The following is a 21,593-nucleotide window of genomic DNA, read 5'->3' as shown; positions in this document are numbered from 1 at the left end:
TCAACCATGACTACAAATATCATTTAATGTGATTGACTTTTTTTTTGGACACAAGATAATTGTGGACATTTATGGGGTACAGTATGATAATTTGAAACATATATTTAATGTGTAATGATCAAATAAGGGTAATTAGCATTTCTGTCTCCTTATTTATCATTTTTATGTGTTGGGAACTCTGGAACTCATTTCTTCTGGTTCTTTATAAAATGTATAATACATTACTGTAAACTTTAGTCAACTTACTGTGCTGTAGAACACTAGAACGTATTCCTCCTAACTGTACTTTGATACTTATTATCCAAACTCCTTCTATTCCCCATGCCCTCAACCTTCCTATCCTATAGTAATTTCTTTTCTACTTCCTATTTCTGTGAGATTAACTTTATTAGCTTCCACTTATGTGTGAAATCGTGTGGTATTTGTCTTTCTGTGCTTAATTTATTTCACTTAATATCCTCCAGTGCCCTCCATATTCCTGCAAAGGACAGAATGTCAGTTTTTATGGCTGAGTAATATTCCATTGTGTGTGTGTATGTGTGTGTGTGTGTATGTATATATATTGCATTTTCTTCATTTATTTGTTGATGGACACCATGGCTGATTCCAATAGCTTAGTTATTGCGAATAGTGCTGCAAATAAGCACAAGAGAAAAGTATTTCTTTCATATAAAGATTTTATTTCCTTTGGATATATACCCATAGTAGGATTGCTAAATTGTATGGTGCTTCTATTGTTAGTTTTTTGAGGAACCTTCAGCCTCTTTTCCATAATGACTGTCCTAATTTAACATTGTCACCAACAGTGTGTAAGAGTTGCTCCTTTTCTCATAACAACCAGCACTTGTTATTTTTCTCTTTGGGATTACAGCCATTCTAATGGAAGTGGTGTCTTGTGGTTTGATTTGCATTTCCCTCATGGTGGATAGTGTTGAGCATGTTTGCATATATTGTTGGCCATTTGTATATTTTATTTTGAGAAATGTCTATTCAGATCATCTTCCTGATTTTTAATCATAGTATTTAGGTATTTTGCTGTTGGATTTTTTTTTCAGTTCGTTATATATTGTGAATACTAATTCCTTGCTGGGTGAATAGTTTTCATGTATTTTATCCCATTCTGTAGGTTGTCTCTTTACTCTGTAAATTCTTTCTGTTGCTGAGCAGAAATTTCTTAATTTGATGTAATCCCATTTGTCAATGTTTGCTTTTGGGGTCTTGTTCAAAGGGAGGAGGGGAGTAAAACCTCATAGCCTGATATTATACTAATGTCTTGAAGAGTTTCTTCTGTGTTTTCCTCTAGTAATTTTTCAGTTGTAGTTCTTACACTTAGGTGTTTGATCTATTTTGAGTCTATTTTTTGTATAAGGTGAGAGATAGAGGCCTATTTTCATTTTCTGTACATGGATATTCAATTTCCTCAGTGCCATTTATTGAAAAGATTGTCATTTCTCCAGTGTATGTTTTTGGTGCCTGTGTTGAAGATCACCTGTTGATTTATTTTTGGGTTCTCTGTTCTGTTCCATTAGTCTGTGTAATACTTGTTATGCCAGTAACACTCTGTTTTGGTTACATGTTTTGAGATGGGGTGTCATGATTCTCCCAGCTTTGTTCTTTTTGCTTAAGATTCTTTGGCTATTTGGGATCTCTTGGTTTCATAAGAAGTTTGAAATTGTGTTTCCAGTATGCCATTGGTATTCTTTTGAATATTTTTTTTTTTTTTTAGTTGTAGTTGGACACAATACCTCTATTTTATTTATTTATTTTTATATGGTGCTGAGGATTGAACCCAGGGCCTCGAATGTACAAGGCAAGTGCTCTACTGCTAAGCCACAACCCCAGACCAACCATTGGTATCTTGATGAGGATTGCATTGAATCTGTAGGTTACTTGAGATAGTATGGACATTTTAATAATAATAGTAATTCTTCCATGGCTGTCTTTCCTTGTTTTTGTATCCTCTTTAGTTTCTTTCACTAGTGTTTTATAATTTTCATTATAGATATTAACAGTTGATTTGAACCTTCATCTTTTGACTTTTGTACTGCCACATCTCCTTTTTTTTTTTTTTTTCTTTTCTGTATCCTTTCCAGCTTTTCCTCTTCCTCTTTGACTTAACACCTAAATACTGGAATTCCTCAATGCTTGATCCTGGATTTTCTTTTTTTTTTTTTTTTTTATATACTCTTCTTAGATAGTATCCTGCAATTCCACATGGCTTATAGTAATGATTCTCAAAAGTATATATCTAGCCTCAGGCTTTTTTTCTTAACTACAGATACACACATCTGCCTATTAGGTGGCTGATAAATCTCATATTTTATATGTCCAAAACTAAATTTTAATTCACCTTCCCCAACCAGAAAACCCCCTACCATAATAAATATTCTCAGCTACCCATCTCTGCAAATGGTACCACCCATCTACTGTTACTCAAGCCAGAAACATGGAGATTATCTTCAGTTTCTTCATTTCTTTCCTGAAACACGTCCATCTTGGTCATTTTGCTTCCAAGATATATTTTTTGTACTTACTCATTTCTGTCTTTGCTGCCACTACCTCTGTCCAGACTTAGACTACTAATATAGCTGGCTTCTCCTACCCTATTGATCCCATCCTTACACAGCATTCAGAGTGATGTTTAAAGTATTGTCACATACCTTTTGGTTTCTTTTGAAGACCTTATGATAATCTGTCATTGTTTCTTACCTTGTTTATTTGTATATCCACTAAATAGTAAACTCCGTGAAGACAGAAATTGTGTTAATTTTATTCACAATTGCATACCTAATGTTTAACATAGTGTCTAGCAGATAATATTACCCACTAAATATTTACTGAATGAACCTATTTCCTTGTTTTACTCTTCTGTTTATTATAGAAGATGAGATAGCCTCTCCAAGGCATAATTGTGTGTATTTTAGTCCCCTCCCTAGATGTGATCATTTCTTTTTCTATACTTTATCTCCCTCTACACTTTTTCTTTCTCTGAACTTCAGCAAGTACATGCTAAAAATGTCTTCATCTGATCTTGCAGTGCAGTTAGGCAAATTGTCTTGGTGCTCCACTTCTAGTGATACGGCATAGAATCCTATTTTCTTTCCATATCTCCAGTTTTGCTTTTTCCTTTCCACCTAAATTACTCTCATAATTAATTCCTCATTATTAAACTAAAAGCCTTCCCTCAATCCTTATTCTCTTTGACTTCCAAGCTGATTATCTCTTTGTTCAAAACCCCTCATTTTGTTTCGTCTTCCTCATTGTCCTTACCAACTTCGAGGTTTTATTCCAAGACTCAGTTTTCTTTTATGTAAATTTTCACAGAATTAGATAACACTTCTATAGGTACTTTCACTGACTTCTCCCTTGACTTCCCACTTAAATATTTAATCTTTGTATCTAGAAATCTCTATCAAAATGATGAAGTCCTGGTTTTAGATGCTTTCTTGTGTGATTTTCCTGCTTGTTTTGTTGCTATGCACATTGTTTTACTCAGGTCCAAAACCATGGAAATCAGCTTTACCTCATTTTCTTTACCTTTTATGAAGCAATATAGTATAGTGATTAAGAGCATAAATCCAGAGCAAACTGCTTTCAAAGTGTGGCTCTAATCAGTGACTTTGGAGAAGTTCCATAATCTCTCCGTACTCTAGTTACCTCATCAGGAAAAACAAAAAAGGTGTATTGAGGGGAATAATAGCACTTTCCTTAGATTGAGTTTACTGATAGGTGTGAAGTCCTTAGAGCTTGGCATATAGTGAATGTTCAGTAAATGTTCCCTATAGTTACTTTTAAAATCTGATTACTGTTATCATCTTACCTGCTACTCATCTTGTTCATCTTTTCTTTCTCATTCTGCCAATTTGGTTGAAATTAGAATTATCTCACCCTTGAATTATTATTGAGCACCAACCTCATAACTGTTACTATTTTTGTTTTAAAAGAAAATTTTCTTTTATATAAGTCAGTTAAATGTTTGTATTATTCTATATCATGATTTTAAGCCAGTTTCCTGGCAGTGTGTATGCATTGTTAAAATTACATTTTTTAAAAAAGAGGAATAAGACTGAGGATGTAATTCAGTAGTAGAGTCCTTGCCTAACATGCACAAACCCCTGGGTTTAATGCTCAGCACCACCAAAAAAATAAAGAAGCATAAAGTTCCAATTCATTTTAACCTTTTCTTTAAAGTCTGTTTTGCGCTTTTTTTCACTAGGGGGCAAGACAATGTCATGGGAGTTAAATACTGCTTTAGGAAAAACGATCATGTGGTTATTGCTATGCCGTATCTGGAGCATGAGTCCTTTTTGGTAGGTTTTTAATATTTCTTGAATTTTTACTAGCTAAATGTTTAATTGAAAATAATTTTATGATCTCATTTATAACTTATTTTAGGACATTTTGAATTCTCTTTCATTTCAAGAAGTACGGGAATATATGTTTAATCTGTTCAAAGCTTTGAAACGCATTCATCAGTTTGGTATTGTTCACCGCGATGTCAAACCCAGCAATTTTTTATATAATAGGCGCTTGAAAAAGTAAGTATGAAGAATTTTCAGAAAATATTTCTGCTTAAGTGAATTTGTGTTATGGAGTCATTCTCTTAGACAGAACATACTGCAACAGCTAAGTGCAAATTATTTCTGTATAAATTTTTTATTGATTGAGGAAAAGAGATGCAATGAAGAAAATAAAATTATATTCTTAAAGCAATGCCCATCATTAGATATACCAACAGAAACAGCACTTAACTAAGACAGACATAGAATTTTAGTGCTTTTTGCCCTTGCATATGTCTGTCATCTTTTGGCTTCATTTTTCTGTGCTACTAAATGAGAGAATTGGGTGGCATGATAGCCAATTTCCTGGTTCAACACCAAAGTTCTGTTTCCATATATATTTTGATTATATACAGAGGCATTATAAGCTGAATATAACTATATCATATTAAATATAGTAAGGAGATGAAAACTATAATTCTTTCTTGGGCTTTTATGTCCTTGACATTGCTCTTTGATTTCCTTAACTTTCTAATTAAATTATCTGCTATGATGCCATCTCTTCCACTGTCTGAGTGTTTCACTATATTATGCATTCCTCTTCTGTCTTATCAACATAGGCCATGGGAAAAAAAGAGAGAAGAATGATTAAGGAATTGAGGGATATCATTCCTTAATTTTTAATCTTAATTAGCTGTTACATCTTTACTTTGGAAATATTTTTTTTCTTTTTTTCAGGAATATTTAAAATTCTTAATTGTTCCTAAAAAGAACTAGTTTCTATGTGAGTGTGGTTTGAGTATTACAGTGTTACTCAACTTTAATTGTTAAATAAAAGTAAAAGTGCTTAATTTTGTTTCTTAGGTATGCCTTGGTAGACTTTGGTTTGGCTCAAGGAACCCATGATACGAAAATAGAGCTTCTCAAATTTGTCCAGTCTGAAACTCAGCAGGAAAGTTGTTCACAAAACAAATCTAATGTAATCACTTCAAATAAGATTTCATTGAGTGGCTCAGCACCTAAGGAACTGGATCAGCAATCCACTGCAAAAACTTCTGTCAAAAGACCCTACACAAATGCACAAATTCAGTTGAAACAAGGAAAAGATGGAAAGGTTCTACCTTTTTATATATTTTTTAAGTACTAGCACTATTTTGGAAATGTACTCCTTTATCCAACAGGGGGAGATATAATACTAGTACCTGCGGTTAAAAAGAAAGTTTTTTTTTTTTTTCTTTTAACATTGGTTATGTGTATTCAGTTGGTTAGATTTTTACTAAGGTCTGTGCTGAATCATTTTACTTACTATTTTGACACTGAAATTTTTTACTTAGTTGATTTATAATATCTTTATCATTATATATTACAAATTAAATTATATGATAAAATGGAAAATAACAGATTTTCTTTGCATGTTATAAAGTTCAGTATAATCATCCTTTTTAAAAGAAAGCATTAGTCAGAGGAAAAAAATTCTGAAGTGTCTATCTCCATTTTAGCTGCACAGCAAAATGTAACATGCAGGTGGTTTTTGAGATTTTTAGTTATATATATATATATTTGTGGGCTATGATAACATTGTATGGGTCTGAAGAGTTTTGTCTAGACTATTTTCTCCTTTCACAGAGTGTTTTGATGCCTGAGAATGTCTTGGATGCAGCTGTTTTTATTTCATGTCACTTAACTCTTTCAAAACTATGGCAGAGTACAGCTGGCAGAAAGTGTTACAGATATAATCCTTATTTTCCTTGTTTTTGTTGGTATTGTAGGAGGGATCTGTAGGCCTTTCTGTCCAGCGCTCTGTTTTTGGAGAAAGAAATTTCAATATACACAGTTCCATTTCACATGAGAGCCCTGCAGTGAAAGTAAGTAATGTAGCTTAATAGTGCAATGGTCAGTCAGTCATACACTGAGGAAAATTTAGGTAATGACTAGATTAGTGTTTATTACGTAAAGTTTGGCTTTGGCAGAAGTTTTTACTGCTTTGAGCATTCAGTCAAAATTTTATTTTCTCTAATTTTTTTTCTGAACATTTCTGGTGGAATTTTTCATCATTTTTGCTTCTTATTGTTCTTTCCCTATAAAAACATTTGGAACATTGAGACTTTTTCTGTCATCATTGCTAGAATGTGACTTCCAAAGGCCTAACAGAGTTCTAACATATAGTTGATAGTGTAAAGAAGGTTATAAAGGTAACAAAATTGTTTTCAGTGTTAGATGATTTTAAATTGATTTGTGATAGCTAGATAGCTTGAGCAACAAATTAAAACTCTGATTTTAGCCACGGTAAATGTGCAGTTTACAGTTCTGAAATGGAGTTAGACACTAGAACATAACTGTTATATTTGTGTAATATATTGGGAGAAGTTCTAATAAAGTCAAATATTTACCAAATTAATTAGTAAACTTAAGTCTGTTCAACAGAAAAAGACCTTAAACTTTTATTTATAGTCCAACAGAATTCAGCCATTTTTGAAAGTTCTAATTAGGCTGGAACTGGAGTTATAGCTCAGTGGTAAGGTGCTTGCCTCATTTGTGCAAGGCCCTGTGTTTGATCCCTAGCACCACAAAAATAATTGTGCTTTTGCTGTTGCTTTCTGCCATACTAGCTTATGAAGGCATCATGTTAAATGTCATGAAAATAGAAAATACGACTTTTCTTTTGTAGCTTGTAAAGCAATCAAAGACTATGGATGTAATATCAAGAAAGTTACCAACAAAAAAGAAGCCAGTTTCTACAAAAGTTATGAATAGTGGTGTAATAAAGAAAACTGCCAGTTCTTGCCCAGCTAACCTGACCTGTGACTGCTATGCAACAGATAAAGTTTGCAGTATTTGCCTTTCAAGGTAATGCGTTGTGATGGCACTATAAAATCACCAGCATGCTGTCAGACAAGATTAGAAATTGCATTAATTTTGGTGGACAATTGATTTACTGAGTGAAAGGAATAACAAATCTATGAACTACACAGACATTGATGTAGAACAAAACCTTGAAGAGCAAATGATATCTATTGTCACATATTATTCATTTAACATGCATATGCTCTTTGAGAAACACATTTGTTCTTTCATTGCAAATATGAGGAGATAGAGAGTAACTTTTTTAGAAGTTTGAATTGTACATTTTGCTTGCTAATGTCATCTTTTCTGTTTTCTCTGTTTCTTTCTGCCTTTGTGGTATAATCGGGTACAAATAATAGAGCTCCTTTCTTACTCACACCTGCAGCTCTTTGCTTCATAAATTTCTCCCTTTTCTTTAAGACTTGACTTTTGTAGAGCATTTCCTGATTAACTCAAGTATATAGTTGAGTAAGTACGTTGATAATTAATCATCCCCAAACAAATGAATTTTCATATAAATTCTTTTTTGTGATCTATTTTTTTATTATGGCTTATATCAACTACCATCTTTTCATGCTTGGAAATTACCTTAAGATCCTTCTGGAATAAGGCCAGAGAACTCAAGAAGAGTGGGGGTGACCAGTAGAGGCAAAATAAGGATGCTCATCACACTAGGTTATCATTTGCTTTTAATAAATACGTCAGTATCTAGGCAAAATTCACTGTGAACTAACAAATTGACAAATACTATTCTTTGTACTTAAATAGCTTAATGTAACTAGAGAAATTTTATTTCTTCATCTTAAGGCGTCAGCAGGTTGCCCCTAGGGCAGGTACACCAGGATTCAGAGCACCAGAGGTATTGACAAAGTGCCCTAATCAAACTACAGGTATGTTGTACTGGAAATACAGGTATGTTCAAATGAATTGTTTAGATATATTTTATGATCTTTCTGTATGACTAATATTGAACTCTCCTGCTTTAATTAAATTATTAAGTAGTTCTAGCAATGGGACATTCCCATTTTTGAGATAATGCCATTCTTATGAAAATTTCTCATCCTAATGTTGTTTTAAAAAAAGAAAACATACAGTGTATTTTGTCACTCTTGGGGGAAAATTGTGTTGAATTTTTTGCCAACTTAGATTTGCAGCACTTCATCTGCTTACTTAATACCTCAAAAGTTTTCTGTGGTGCAGGTAAAATTGTGTTTGATTAAAATTATTTTTTGTTATTATGAAAACAATAATAATAGCTGTTAAATTTTTTTTATTGGTTGTTCAAAACATTACAAAGCTCATGACATATCATCTTCCATTCATTTGATTCAAGTGGGTTGTTAAATTTTTTTTAAAAGGAATAAAGAAAATCTAAAGTTGGCATGTAAAAGTAGAAGGGGGACTGACTACTGAGGAGGGAGAGGGTGACTAGGGGGATGGGGGAAAGAGGATAATAGAGTGGATACAATCAAAGTACCTTATACACATATTTGAAATTGTTACAGTGAAACCCATTATTTGGTGCAGTTAATAAGTGCTAATAATTATAATTTTTTTAAAAAATGTTGTTATGGAGCTAGAAACCAGGAAACATTTTGTTGAATGAATAGATTGAACCCTGTTATTCACTTGGATTATAGGCTTTGAAATAATGCATTCATTCATTGTATGTCTGTTCTATGCTTGCTAATGATGCAAAAATGAATGAGACCGCTCACCCTCTGGCTAGTACACATTCTCAAATAATTATAAAATAATGTGTTGAGCATGATGATAAAGCCTTATTCAAAGTATTTCAGAGGTATTTATTTTAACTCAAAGGGATTATGAAAGGAAGTTAATGGAAGAGATGACCTCTGAGATAAGACTCTGAATTGAGGTAAAGGATTAGAATTGAGGTGTGAACTGAGGAACTGAAACAGCATAGTCTAGCCATAAAGGAAACAGTAAAAGTTTAGTATTGCTAAATATTAGATACAAGATGAGAAATGGTTAGGAATAAACCTATAAAGAGGTATACAAGGTCAGATCACACTTTTAAACAGCTTGGGTTTTATAATATAGAAAGCTGTTCAAGGGAAAGAGATGGTAATATTGTATTCAGGCAGGTGTACAGAGAAATAGATTTTAGAGGCTCTTCAGTAAAAGATGATGAAAATATGAAAGGGAAACTTGGTACAAGAAATGAAAAGAAAAATGAAGAATTGGAAAGACCAGACTTGAGAGGAAATAGAATGTTGAATTTGGTGTGGGGAAGTGAGCTGTTGGGGGTGGGGGCGTGGGAGGCATTCAGGATGTTTACCAGATTACTAACTTGAGGACTTGGGTACTGTCAGTAACCAATATGGAGAGTAAAGGAAAGGTAACTGGTTTATAAAGGAAGGTAAAGTTGGAATGCAGCATAATTTGGTTTGAGATTTTTGTGGCATTTCCAGACATCTAGCAGAATAAAAGTTAAGTCTGAAGTTCAGGGAAGGAGCTGGGCTGGAAATACAGCATATCATCATTAAATAAGTGGTAGTTGAAGCTGTATGATGGATGAAACAATAAGGGAGAATATAACAGAGGAACAGATTGGAATTCTGAGGAACCTTGGCACTGAAGCCTTGGCACAAACATTGAAGGAGTAGTAGAACTAAGAAAGGCAAATGATCAGTGGCCAAGGGAATAGAGAGCAATAAGTTGATAATACTAAAAATTGAACAATTCAGAGAAAAGTGAGCTTTTTAACATGAAGCTGAGCTGGATGTGTTTTGTTTTGTTTTGTTTTAGGTGGTGCTGTGTATTGAACCTATGGCTAAAGCTGAACTAGTCTTAATCTTAACTGCCAGAATTCCAGAGATGAAAGTTTCTATAGTAGTTGATGTTAACATCTGGCTGAAGAAGAGCTTCTAATGTTCAGTACTTTTCACTAGAATGAAAAAACATTACTGTAGTATAGGCTTTTGAGAGGCATCCCAGATTTTTTTCCACAGAGCTATTTTTGGTTTCTTTTGATCTTATACAATGTATGTTTACTTAAGAATTTTCTAATGATGAAATATCCTTTTAACTTACCATATTGTTTCAGAAAGAAAACATTGTATTTTTTAGCAAGGATGTTGAGTCAGGGATCCTGGGTATACATTACAGTCACCTGGGGGGTCTTTTTAAAAATACCTAACTCTAGTCTGATCAAAATCTCTGAGGGATTGAGCCTTGGCATCTGAATTTTTTAAGGCTCCCAAGATGATTTTAATGAACAGTAAAGGATGAGAACTTTGAAATTATAAATGATGAAATTATAGATTTGGAATTTATTTTAAAGTTTGTTTTCTGTTACAGCAATTGACATGTGGTCTGCAGGTGTCATATTCCTTTCTTTGCTCAGTGGACGATATCCATTTTATAAAGCAAGTGATGACTTAACTGCACTGGCTCAAATTATGACAATTCGGGGATCCAGGGAAACTATCCAGGCTGCAGAAACTTTTGGTAAGCAGTTTTATATTATAGAACAAAACAGATGCCTTTGATTATTTGCTGCAAACATAAAATTCTCTTTACAAATAAACATATTCAATGTTTATAAATATATCTATTCATAGGTAGGAAATTCTTAATTGCTTGGCAACACATTGCATTTATGTAAGAAAATAATTTATCATGTCTTCTCCTCATTACATGTAATCATTTACTCTTACTAATTATAGAGTACTAAACTACTCCAGTATTTAGAGCTCAGCTTTATAATCTTAAACAAGAGAATAAGGAATAAAAACTACTTTAGTGACTTTTATTACATAAATATTTACCAGATGTTCTTCATGGTACTAAGAATGTTCTTAATTGATTTTAGAATAATAAGTAAAGAATTATAATACAGCCTAATAAGGACTATAGTTTGGAAGAGAAGAGAAATGTGTGTTAGTATTCAGGTTTTGAGGGGTAGGGTAGCAGAGAAGTGAAATGAATAGAACACCTTTTCAGATGGAGTATTTTTGTAAGCGTGTATCAGACACAGGACATAGGAAGTCATTTCCACAAAGGTTCTTCTTCAAGACTGGGATATACAGTTTACTTTATAGGACACATGAGAATTCTCTCAGCTTCTCTCTGTCCAACAATATGAATTCAAATGCCCACCTTGAATTTATTCTCTAAGCACAATTAGACTTGATACTTTCCAAGGAGAGGGTCTGATTAAGTCAGCTTGCACCATACAATATGGAACACCCCTATGGACAATGTTTTAATCAGCCTACATCAAGAGTAACTGGGCTGCCATGTGCTCAGTCCCAGGATTGGTGGGTCTTAACCAACAATGCAAATCAGAATTATCTGAGAAGTTTCAAGATATTCATATGCCCAAAATGCAGTGCCATTCTGAGAATATAATTCAGAAAAATATACTGAAAAAGGCTCCAGGCTTGTTAGTTTGAAAACAAATGATTTTGACTGTAAATCACTTCTGGTCAACCACCATAAAAATCATTGCCTCTTGCTTAGGCACCAGTGCTATGGTCTAGTCCATAAAGAAAACTTAGTGGTGAATTTTAGGAAAGCTTCATAATAAAGGCTTGCCAAAAATTATCTCTGCCTCCAAGTCAATTCACATGTTGTACCTTTCTTCTACCTATTATAAGAAAAATTTATTTGAAGATAATAAGATGAAATAATGCATACATATAAGGAAAAAATGACTGTGAATGTAAAATAAGATAATTATCTTGAAACTGGTATTACATTGTAATAAACATGATTATGTTTATGCTTAACTAGTTTTTATCTACTATTAAATAACTTTAAGAGAAGTTTATGAACAGAAAGTTTATCAGCCAGCACTAAAACATTTTGTTGAGCTTGACTCTTCCCCCATTGATAGTCAAAGATGTAATGAGAGCCACAAATTAAAGTACATCTGACACAAAAATACTTCAGAGCAAATAACCGATATCACACAAGGGCTTCTTAGAAATTTATATTGTTCTCATTTTAAAAAATAATAATGCTCTATGATACTTGTCTTTTTTTTAAGCATAACTTTTTAGTTTTTAGAGCATTTTATAACTTTGAGCTGACGACGAAAGCTCAAAATTTAAATACACAAAACTATGTTCTCCTTTAGAACATAAAGAGATGACTTCCCTGAGATAGCAGTGAGTGTACCTCTGCTTCTCTTATATATAACCTACCCCATTATCCTCAGCTTTAGACCTGGCCCCATTTTAGGTCATCATTTAATACTCATTGAATTCTATTGAATAATTTCAAAAGAAAACTTTGAGCTAAAACAAATGCCTGACAGATAGCAGTCTGTAACAAAATGCATTTTGATTGAATGTACTAGTGTAAATTATTTTCCCTGAATAGTTTAAATGTACTCTTTAGTCATGTACAAAAATAATTTAAGCATATTGTACTGCTTGGGATGTTCTATATACTATTTTTATTTCATGACTTGAGAGCAAGCTAATAAATCAAAACTATGTGACTATTCTCCTCTGGCTAGAATTTTCTAGAGATAATGATAGAAATGATAGATTTAAAAGTAAAGAAGAATTGGCCTGTGGTGTCCTCACCACACTTAGCTGGGAGTCATTTGTTTCCTTTTGTTTTTCCTTGGGGTCATCCTCCCCACTTTTTCCTGCCCTATTACATCAGTCTCAGATTATGTAAAGGTAACTTCATCCAAATTGCTTTGTTTATAATCTGCATACTCCAGAAAGAGATCTAAATGTTATGCTAATCATTTAGAGCCACATTTCTGTTTAATAAGGAAATTAGCAATTAGTATACAGTTACCTATTTGTGTGCGTAACTTATGTTTCCCTGTGTCTGATAATAAGCTGATGGTAAATTATTTTATAAATACATTTATGTTTTAGAAACTTGAGATCTAATTTGCTTATTAATTCATTGAGAAACATTATTGGGACTTTATATGCCAGGTACTGTTGTGAGTTTCTGCTTTTATAGAGCTTAAATACCCTCTCTAATGAGGGCAAGAAAGTAAATATTTACTAACAAGTGAATGGTACTGAAAAACATGAGGAGAAAGGGAGAGAGCTCAGCCATTTAGGACGGGTTGAATAAAACCAGTACCTCTAAAAGTGTGACATTTGAATACAGATGTTCAAATGAACAATGCCTTTTTGTTCAGTCTAACAGACATTAACTGAGCAACAAGCAGGTACCAGGCATTGTATAGGTTTTGGGGGTTCAAAAATAAATAGGACATTCCCTATCTTGAAAGAATACATTATCTAGTAAGTAAGACATACATACATCTTGTCAGTTACAATGTAATGTAGCCAGGGAAGAGGGATGCGAGGGAAAGGGAGAGAGAAGGGGAATTGCATGGATGGTAGAAGGAGAGAGACCCTCATTGTTGTACAAAATACATGTACAAAGATGTGAATTTGGTGTTAACATATCTTGTATACAGTGGTATGATAAATTGTGGTATAAAGTTGTATTAAGAATTGTAATGCAAAAAATAATAATAATAAGAGCGCATGTAAAAAATATATAAATAAGTAGAGCAGGTGGAGTCTGCCAAAAAAAAAAAAAAAAAAGTAATGATAGAACTCTTCCCAGGAAATGACAGAAGTTTAACATGATCAGTTGCATCTGAGTGTCATCACAGAGGGGCTTCTTGAGCAAGGTGAAGATGTATATGGGAGCCTCCTGGGCACACAAGGGTGTGGAGTGCTTAAAAGCATAAACCATGGGAGGTAGGATGGAGGGTGGAGCTACAGCTAAAGATTACAAAAGAATAAAAGAAAGCTGGAGAAGTGGGCAGAGTCAAGTGAGTACCTGGCATAGCTCAGTAAGTTGCTGCTTTCTACTTACTATTTCTCACTGTATGGTTTGGCCTTCAATTATGTAGTTCAAATACAACTTAAAAATAGGATGTTGTAGCTAGACACCGTATTGCATGCTCTTAATCCCAGTGGCTTAGAAGGTTGAGGCAGGAGGATTGCAAGTTCGAGGGCAGCCTTAGCAATTTAGCAGTACCCTTTCTCAAAATAAAAAACAAAAAGGGCTGGGGATATAGCTCAGTGATAAAGTACCCCTGGGTTCAATTTCCACTACCCCCACCAGAAAAAAAAAATGCATGTGGTGCTCTGTGTTAATATTCTGTGTGTATGCATATATGTGTATATACTCATAAAGCACATGGCTGGACTTGCCTCTTTCCCATGACAGATGCTTTTGATATATGCAACTAATATAATGAAATATGTGTGTATGTATTTTTGTTTTTTCTTTTAGGCAAATCAATATTATGTAGCAAAGAAGTCCCAGCACAAGACTTAAGGAAACTCTGTGAGAGACTCAGGGGTCGAGATTCTAATACTTCCAGATTAACAAGTGATAGTCAAGGATGTACGTATGACCCATCCTTTTCAGAGAAGACTGACCAGAAAGCTTCTTACATCATACAAACATCCCAGGCACAACACTTAGGGAATTCATTATGTAAAGGGGATAGTAATGGCTGTGGCAGTAGTTGTGATGAATGTAGTACCAATTTAGAAGGCTGGGATGAGGTACCTGATGAAGCTTATGACCTGCTTGATAAACTTCTAGACTTAAATCCAGCTTCCAGAATAACAGCAGAAGAAGCTTTGTTACATCCATTTTTTAAAGATATGAACTTGTGATGGTGGTATTTCATTTAATGTCACTGTTGTGTATTGTGAGGTGAAGAGTTTTTGTAATAGCTGTATGTTCTTGTTGATACCAGAATAGGGTAAATAATTTATTTTAAAATGTTATTATCTGCTCTCATGACAGGTTATAAAATAGAGATTAAGATTACTCTAAAATATCTGGGAGAATTTTTTGGACAGATAGCATAATCTTTGAGTTATTTCAATACAAGTAAAATCAGACCTTAGTTTCTCTAAAATTTTTCACTGCCATATACAAAAAAAAAAAAAAAAAGAGTAGTTTTAGCCTAGCACATGCGTTCAAAGTGAAAGTATTAAAATTAATGGGTGTGATAGGGATCAAATGAGTCAAAAGACTTAGTTTACTGATTCTGTAAGAGTATAAGCTCTGTCCTTTTGAAAAGTTCAAAATGGTGCTAGAACTCTTAATAGTTTTATAGACAAAGATAATTTCCTTTCCTAGAGGATATCTTTTACGAACAGTAAGACAGTAAGGAAGTGTTGGTCGTGGGGCAAAATATCACTTAAAGTTGAATTTACCCATTTAAAAAAAGTATTTCATGAACACATTTTTGTGTAAATTGTCTTATTTATTTTTCTTTCTTTGTCCTCACCTAACATAGTCACTTTGGAAATCATATGGCATTTACCATAAAGTTTCTGGGTATTGTATTAAATGTTTTATGTTTACAGTTGGGAACTTAAAAGTAATAATATACACATTGGTTGATAAGGGAAAGCCTTTAGGACTAAGGTGAGTATTAATAGTCTAAAATGCTTATCCTTTTCTCTTTTGAATGTGTTTTTCTTTTTCTTTTTTTTTACATCATATTAATATTATTAGGTAGCTGCCCAAAGGAAAAATGAATACAGAATTGAAATTTTTCCTCTATCTAGAGCCCTCCAGATTTCTATACCCTGTTTTAACTAAGTTGGTCTTATTTAGTGAAGAATGATTATTGGAGTTTTAGGTGGATTGGGAAAAGAGATAATGAAGGAGGCAAAGTGGGAAGGGACCTAAGATAGAAGTTTATATATTATTTACATTCCAAAATGATATGTAGAGCATGTAGTATGATGTGTACGGCATCACAAACTTCCTATGGGAAATAAGTCTGGAGGAGTAGATCTGAGATTAATAAATTATAAAAACAGATTAGGGACAGATATTTACTTCATTATTTTGAGCATTGACAGGTCAGTATAGCTACCTAATCTGATAAGTGTAGTATAATATTTGGTAAATGTAGATAATTGTGTGTGTGTGTTTGTGTGTGTACACTATTTTATATATATATATATATATATATATATATATATATATATATACACACCATGGCTTTTGATTTGCTGTCTTATGCTGTAATCCTTTTTGAATTTGAATGTTTAATAAAGTTATCCTTTTGTATTTTTATGTCAGACTGATTTTAAAAATGATTGTTTAAGCCAGTCTTGTATGGCATGTGCCTTCTTTGGGGTCAAGGCAATAGAATCACTTTAGTCCAAGAATTTGGGCCATCATGAACAATATAGCAATACCCCTTCTCTTAGAAGAAAGGGAGGAAAATGCCAAAAAAATTTGACTACTGGGAGTAATTTTATTCTGAGATTAATGAAACATCTCTTTTAAGCAAATAGTGGATAGTAGGTAAACAAATACTGACCTGGCTCAAATGTAATATATAATTTATTGATTTTTTAATTAAAAAGCTGCTAATTGACTTAATTTGTAGGATATTAATCACAAATTATAAAACAGTAAACCTCAGTAACCAAAGTGAAATCTTAGCTCTAAGATTTTTGACTCACATATCCTCAGAAAATTAAGAGGAAGAAAAAATTAACTACCCAGAAGAACAAGGGAGGAAGACATTTTTAAAGAAAGTTTAGAATTCAGAGCTATTGTTTTAATTTTCTGTTGGTACAGACTTTGTTGATATTCAAGGAGGGAGGTAAAAGATCTTTTTTAAAATATCTAATATTAGAAATTTGCTCCTGGTATATTTCAGTTCCACTGGAGAGTGTTGCCTCAGTTTGGCAAACACATTCCCAACGTGCTGGATAAAACTAATAAGGGACTTCTGTATACCTATTCTTGCAGTTTCTAAGCCTTCCGGATACCATTTTATAATGGCAATTACCTCCCTCATATATTTTAATCAGACAAAATAGTCATTTCTGGAGAAAGATTAAGAAGGTAATGAGTTAATGCCATTTCCTATTATTATAGAAGTTCCTGGAATATTCAGCTATTTTTCATTGTCAGCCTTTTAAAATTCTTACTAGTCAGACTCTTGAGATAAAACTGTTAAGGGTGTTTTCATTTATAATGGTTAGACATTGGAACTGTTAGTATAACAAGCTACAAGTATTGGTTTTTTAAACAGGCTGCAGCTCTCTAGCATTTTAATGAAACTTTTCCTTATAAGGAGATGATTATGGTTGTCTTAATGATCTAAATAAAAATGTGGCTTAAGATGGTTGTTCCAAAGAATTAAATTTAGTTTATTTCAAAATCTGAACAAAAGTCAACAAGTAATGTTAATATTTTAGTTTCTGGCATCAGTATTTTAGGGACAGAATTGTGGTACAGATGTCAGGGTATTGATTGCATAAAAGCTTAAAACTCACAAAACTTGCTGGCTTAGGCTTAGTAATTTCTGTTGTTTATGTAATTTCAGCCCTGCACGTCACCAAAAAGTTATTTATCTTAAGAAACTGGCCAAATTCGGCGGGTAATGCTGTCTGCCAGTGTCTGCAGATGTATTGTTTCCGCCTACATTGGTGCATGTTGTCTGTGGTCTTTAAAGAACACGGTATCTAACACCAGACATTGTCAACTCTCTCCTCAAATTCTTTTTTTATATTCTTAGAACTGATGCTGTCATTTCCTAATTTTGTCAAATTATGTGTTAAACTCCTTCCTTGAAAGGTCAACATTATCCACCATGTACCAAATAAGTAATCAGAATTAGTTAATGCTGGGTCAAATTACAGCAAGGTTTTAAACAGTGTAACCTCAAAAGTCAGTAGTAAGGCAAGCATTTAATAAATAATGATGTTTTAGATATATAATCTAAAGTTAAAAAGCATGATCTTAGAAGAGCAATTTGAATTGGGTGAGAAAATTCTAAAAATAAAGTCCAGAAAAGAAATTGTAACTTAATTTAAGAGTTTAATTTGACCTGCTAATTTTTTTTTCATAGAAGAGAATGAACTAAAAGAATAAAATTATCCTTGACCTCTGTTTTGAGTGCTTAAAACATTTAACAATTTATAGAAAAGAATTCAAAAGGATGAATTTAAAAAAAAAAAAGTCAAAAGATGGTATGTGTGGGGCTGGGGAGTAGCTCAGTGCTAGGGCACTTGCCTAGTATGCATGAGGCCCTGGGTTTAGTTCCCAGCACCACAAAAAAAGAAAACAAAGAAACAACAACAACAAAAATAAGTTGTTGCTTTAAAATAAGGCAAGAAAGATGACTAGAAAACAGACGTGAATGGTTTAGAATTTCTATTTAAGTATGCCCCAAGTGCAAATATATTTTTTAGTTTAACACTTGAGGTCCTTGCCATTAAGCAGATTCCATCTTAGACCTTACTGAAGCAATTCTTTAAGAAAAGTACCAGGTTTAGAACTAGGAAATTTAATTCTAACACAAAGGAAAATAAGGAATAAGTAACTTGTAGATTCATCTCTAGTTCCAGACTTCCAAAATGGCAGTGCCAGTCTAGTAGGAAACTAAGAAGATGGATCAAGGGATGGATTTCTGACATCCTGATATCAGTAAATACTGAACACTTGGGCTAGTTGCACAAATAAGAAAATTAAAGAACCATCGGATGATTTCATCCTAATCAAAAGTTCTGCATATGTTCCTTATCTACATTCTATTGATGGTGTGTTTTTGTATGTGTATTTAATTATGTATTTGCCCTTTGTGTGAATTCCTTCTGTAACTTTTCTGAGACTAGCATATGATCTAGAAATTACTTCCAACTAGGACAAGACAAAGAAATCAGAAACAGATGTATGCCTCTGTGGCCTCACATTGTTGTTATTTTATCTCTGTCCTTAAGAAAGAGGAGCAGGGGCCTGGGGAATCCAGTTACTTCTAAAACTCTCTAGACACTCATTTTTTTACCATGTAGAAATTTCTGCATTTCTTCTGGCATGTTGCTGATCACTATCTTCCTGTACCCAAAAGCTCTGATTAAAAACAAAACCAGTCACACTATGCATATGAGTAACTTTTAGCAAGCATAACCATAGCTCCTTTATTTTTTAAATTATTTTACTGAAGTAAAAAGTAAAACCCACTGGCACTCTAATTATGAGCTACATGCTGGTCCTCTTTATTTTATTTGGATACAGAGTCTCACTAAGTTACTGAGGCAGCCCTCAAACTTTTGATTTTTCTGCCTCAGTCACTGGGATTATAGGCATGTGCCACCAACCTCAGTACCACATACACTTTCCATTAAATGAATACCTGGTGTTCTGTGAGTACCTTTCTTTGATCTTGATTTATTTTAAAACCCCACAGGTAAATGATCACATAAAAATTTTAAACTCTTCACAAAAAGTAAACATTACTTTTTAAAAATTTTTTATTTTTATTGTTATTGATGGACCTTTATTCATTTATTTTTTTATATGTTGTGCTGAGAATTGAACCCAGTGCCTCATACATGCTAGGCAAGTGTGCTACCACTGAGCCACAACCCCAGCCTGTAAACATGAGTTTTATGTTTAAAAAAATTAAAAACAACAACGTACATCTCTGTTATATATTATGAGAAAATATCTTTCTTGTTCTCCCCTATAAGTTGTGACTAGTGCCTGGCATTTATTGAGTTGGGTGCTCAATAAATATTAGTCAAGTGAATGCTTTTAAGTTACGTTTAATTAATTTGCTTTCTTGGCAAAATACTAAGCCAAAGTGGTCTTTGAACTTTGTAGTTGCCATTATCTCTAATGTTTGTCCTTCCAATCTGTGTATCCCAAATGCTTTCATTCTTATCGGGCCACCAGAAATTCACTGCCTTCTACAAAACCTTCCCTGATCAGTCCAAATATCATTTCCTTGACTTCCTGTACATAAATTATAAGAAGTTAAGGTCTCTAACAACACTTTAAAGTCTCCTATTCAGTCAAAACTTTTGGGTTAACTAGGAACCTGACTCCGTAGTTCCAAGAATACTACCAGCCTAAAAATAGACCCTTTAATTCTTAAGCATCTGAAGGCTTAGCCTGTTTCCCTTGGTGATCCCTCCTAAGGCTTCTCAGCTGCCCCATCCCCATCCTATCTATCTAGTAATTCCTCTGTTCCATCTTGGTGCTCTTTCCATTGGGTTGACCTCAATGGAAAAAGAACAGCTGGTGGACATTTTATCTATAACCCTTCACATCCTTGTACAAGCAAAAAATTTCATAATTATTATAGTCATGTTCTTCACTCCTATTTCTGTGCCAAACACTATAACAATAAAAAATTTGTTTTAAGGACTCACAAATAAGTTATATCATGGGAAAGCATAATGTGCACACTTGATTATGCTGATATAATTCATCTTCATACATATGGGATCCTATTTATCCTGGATTTTTCCAAAATAGTTTTAATTCCAAAAACTCACTTATGTGTTCTGGGAATTCCAGCATTTCTACTTCCAAATTGCATTTCTGACATTAAACCAAAAGTACTATGAAATTGTTAGAAATGCATTCCAGTTTTTTAGCTTTGAAAATATGTCCCTTGTAATGTAGCCTCTGAGGCTAACTCTGCTTTGGGGGACTAACTGACATGTTTATTTCTAAGATTTTTCCAATGTCTTAGAGCATCACATGGGGTCTTCAGTAATTTCTCTGAGGTATACATTTAAAAGTATAAATGTATTTTAAAGTATAAATGTCACACACAACTGGGGAGCATTTTCATGCCTCCTGCTTCACCTTTTAATGATTAAAAAATAAACCCTGACTGCAGGTAGCATAACATGAAGCACTCAGCCAAGACTGGCTTTTTAACTGAATCTGTTTCTTCAGCTGCAAAATGGGGTACATGCACCTGCTATTTGTAGGATTGTATGAGACTATGCTCCCTGAGTATAGTGTTGGTACAAGTACATAACTTTCCCTTCCCCTAGCTTCCTTCATCTTTTCATATAGGAGAGCATTGCCTGAGAATGTAGTTACATACGTCAGGGCTTTTATACCATTGGGTGGAAATGTCACCATCTGAGAAACCATGATCCTAAAAACTATAGTAGTGATTTTCTGTGCATTGTGATGTTCTCTCTGCCCACCAGATGGCAGGAATTCCTTTGGCATGTTTTGCGAGGTATGTACCCAGACATCTTTCAACTGGTGTATCAATAAGGCTTCTAAAAGAAAAAAAAAATGAATAAACTGGCCCCTGCACATTTGAAACAAATGTTTTCAGGCATAGGGGTAGCTAGTGGTTATTGACTACCCCCTCATCTTTTCCAAACTTTTCATCTCTTTTGTTCCTTCTAGTCTTTTGCATGTCTTGTTTTGCTCTGTCTAGAGCACTTTCCCCTTAGTTGCAGACTTCCTCACTTGGCTGACTAC

General features: G+C 33.6%; 1 protein-coding gene across 3 annotated transcripts in view; it reads left to right on the top strand.

Annotated features, from left to right (window-relative positions):
• Window positions 1–21,593, top strand: part of CDC7 (cell division cycle 7) — a 56,914-nt gene that overhangs the window by 14,279 nt on the left and 21,042 nt on the right. For 2 of the 3 annotated variants that reach the window (XM_081307672.1, XM_081307673.1), the window contains exons 5-12: window positions 4,217–4,310; window positions 4,396–4,538; window positions 5,364–5,613; window positions 6,269–6,364; window positions 7,168–7,346; window positions 8,151–8,233; window positions 10,668–10,817; window positions 14,601–15,306. In XM_081307672.1, coding sequence (XP_081163798.1) covers window positions 4,217–4,310; window positions 4,396–4,538; window positions 5,364–5,613; window positions 6,269–6,364; window positions 7,168–7,346; window positions 8,151–8,233; window positions 10,668–10,817; window positions 14,601–14,992 — 1,387 coding nt within the window. In that variant the 3' untranslated portion in view covers window positions 14,993–15,306. Of the gene's footprint in view, window positions 1–4,216; window positions 4,311–4,395; window positions 4,539–5,363; window positions 5,614–6,268; window positions 6,365–7,167; window positions 7,347–8,150; window positions 8,234–10,667; window positions 10,818–14,600; window positions 15,307–21,593 lie in introns of those variants that run through there. The other variant, XM_081307674.1, reaches the window with a different exon arrangement.

Source organism: Spermophilus citellus (assembly GCF_964194105.1).
Source record: "Spermophilus citellus genome assembly, chromosome: 9".
In the NCBI taxonomy this organism is placed as follows: domain Eukaryota; kingdom Metazoa; phylum Chordata; class Mammalia; order Rodentia; family Sciuridae; genus Spermophilus; species Spermophilus citellus.
Note: the sequence above shows the minus strand (reverse complement) of the source record. Positions and strands in the feature narration are given on the sequence as shown.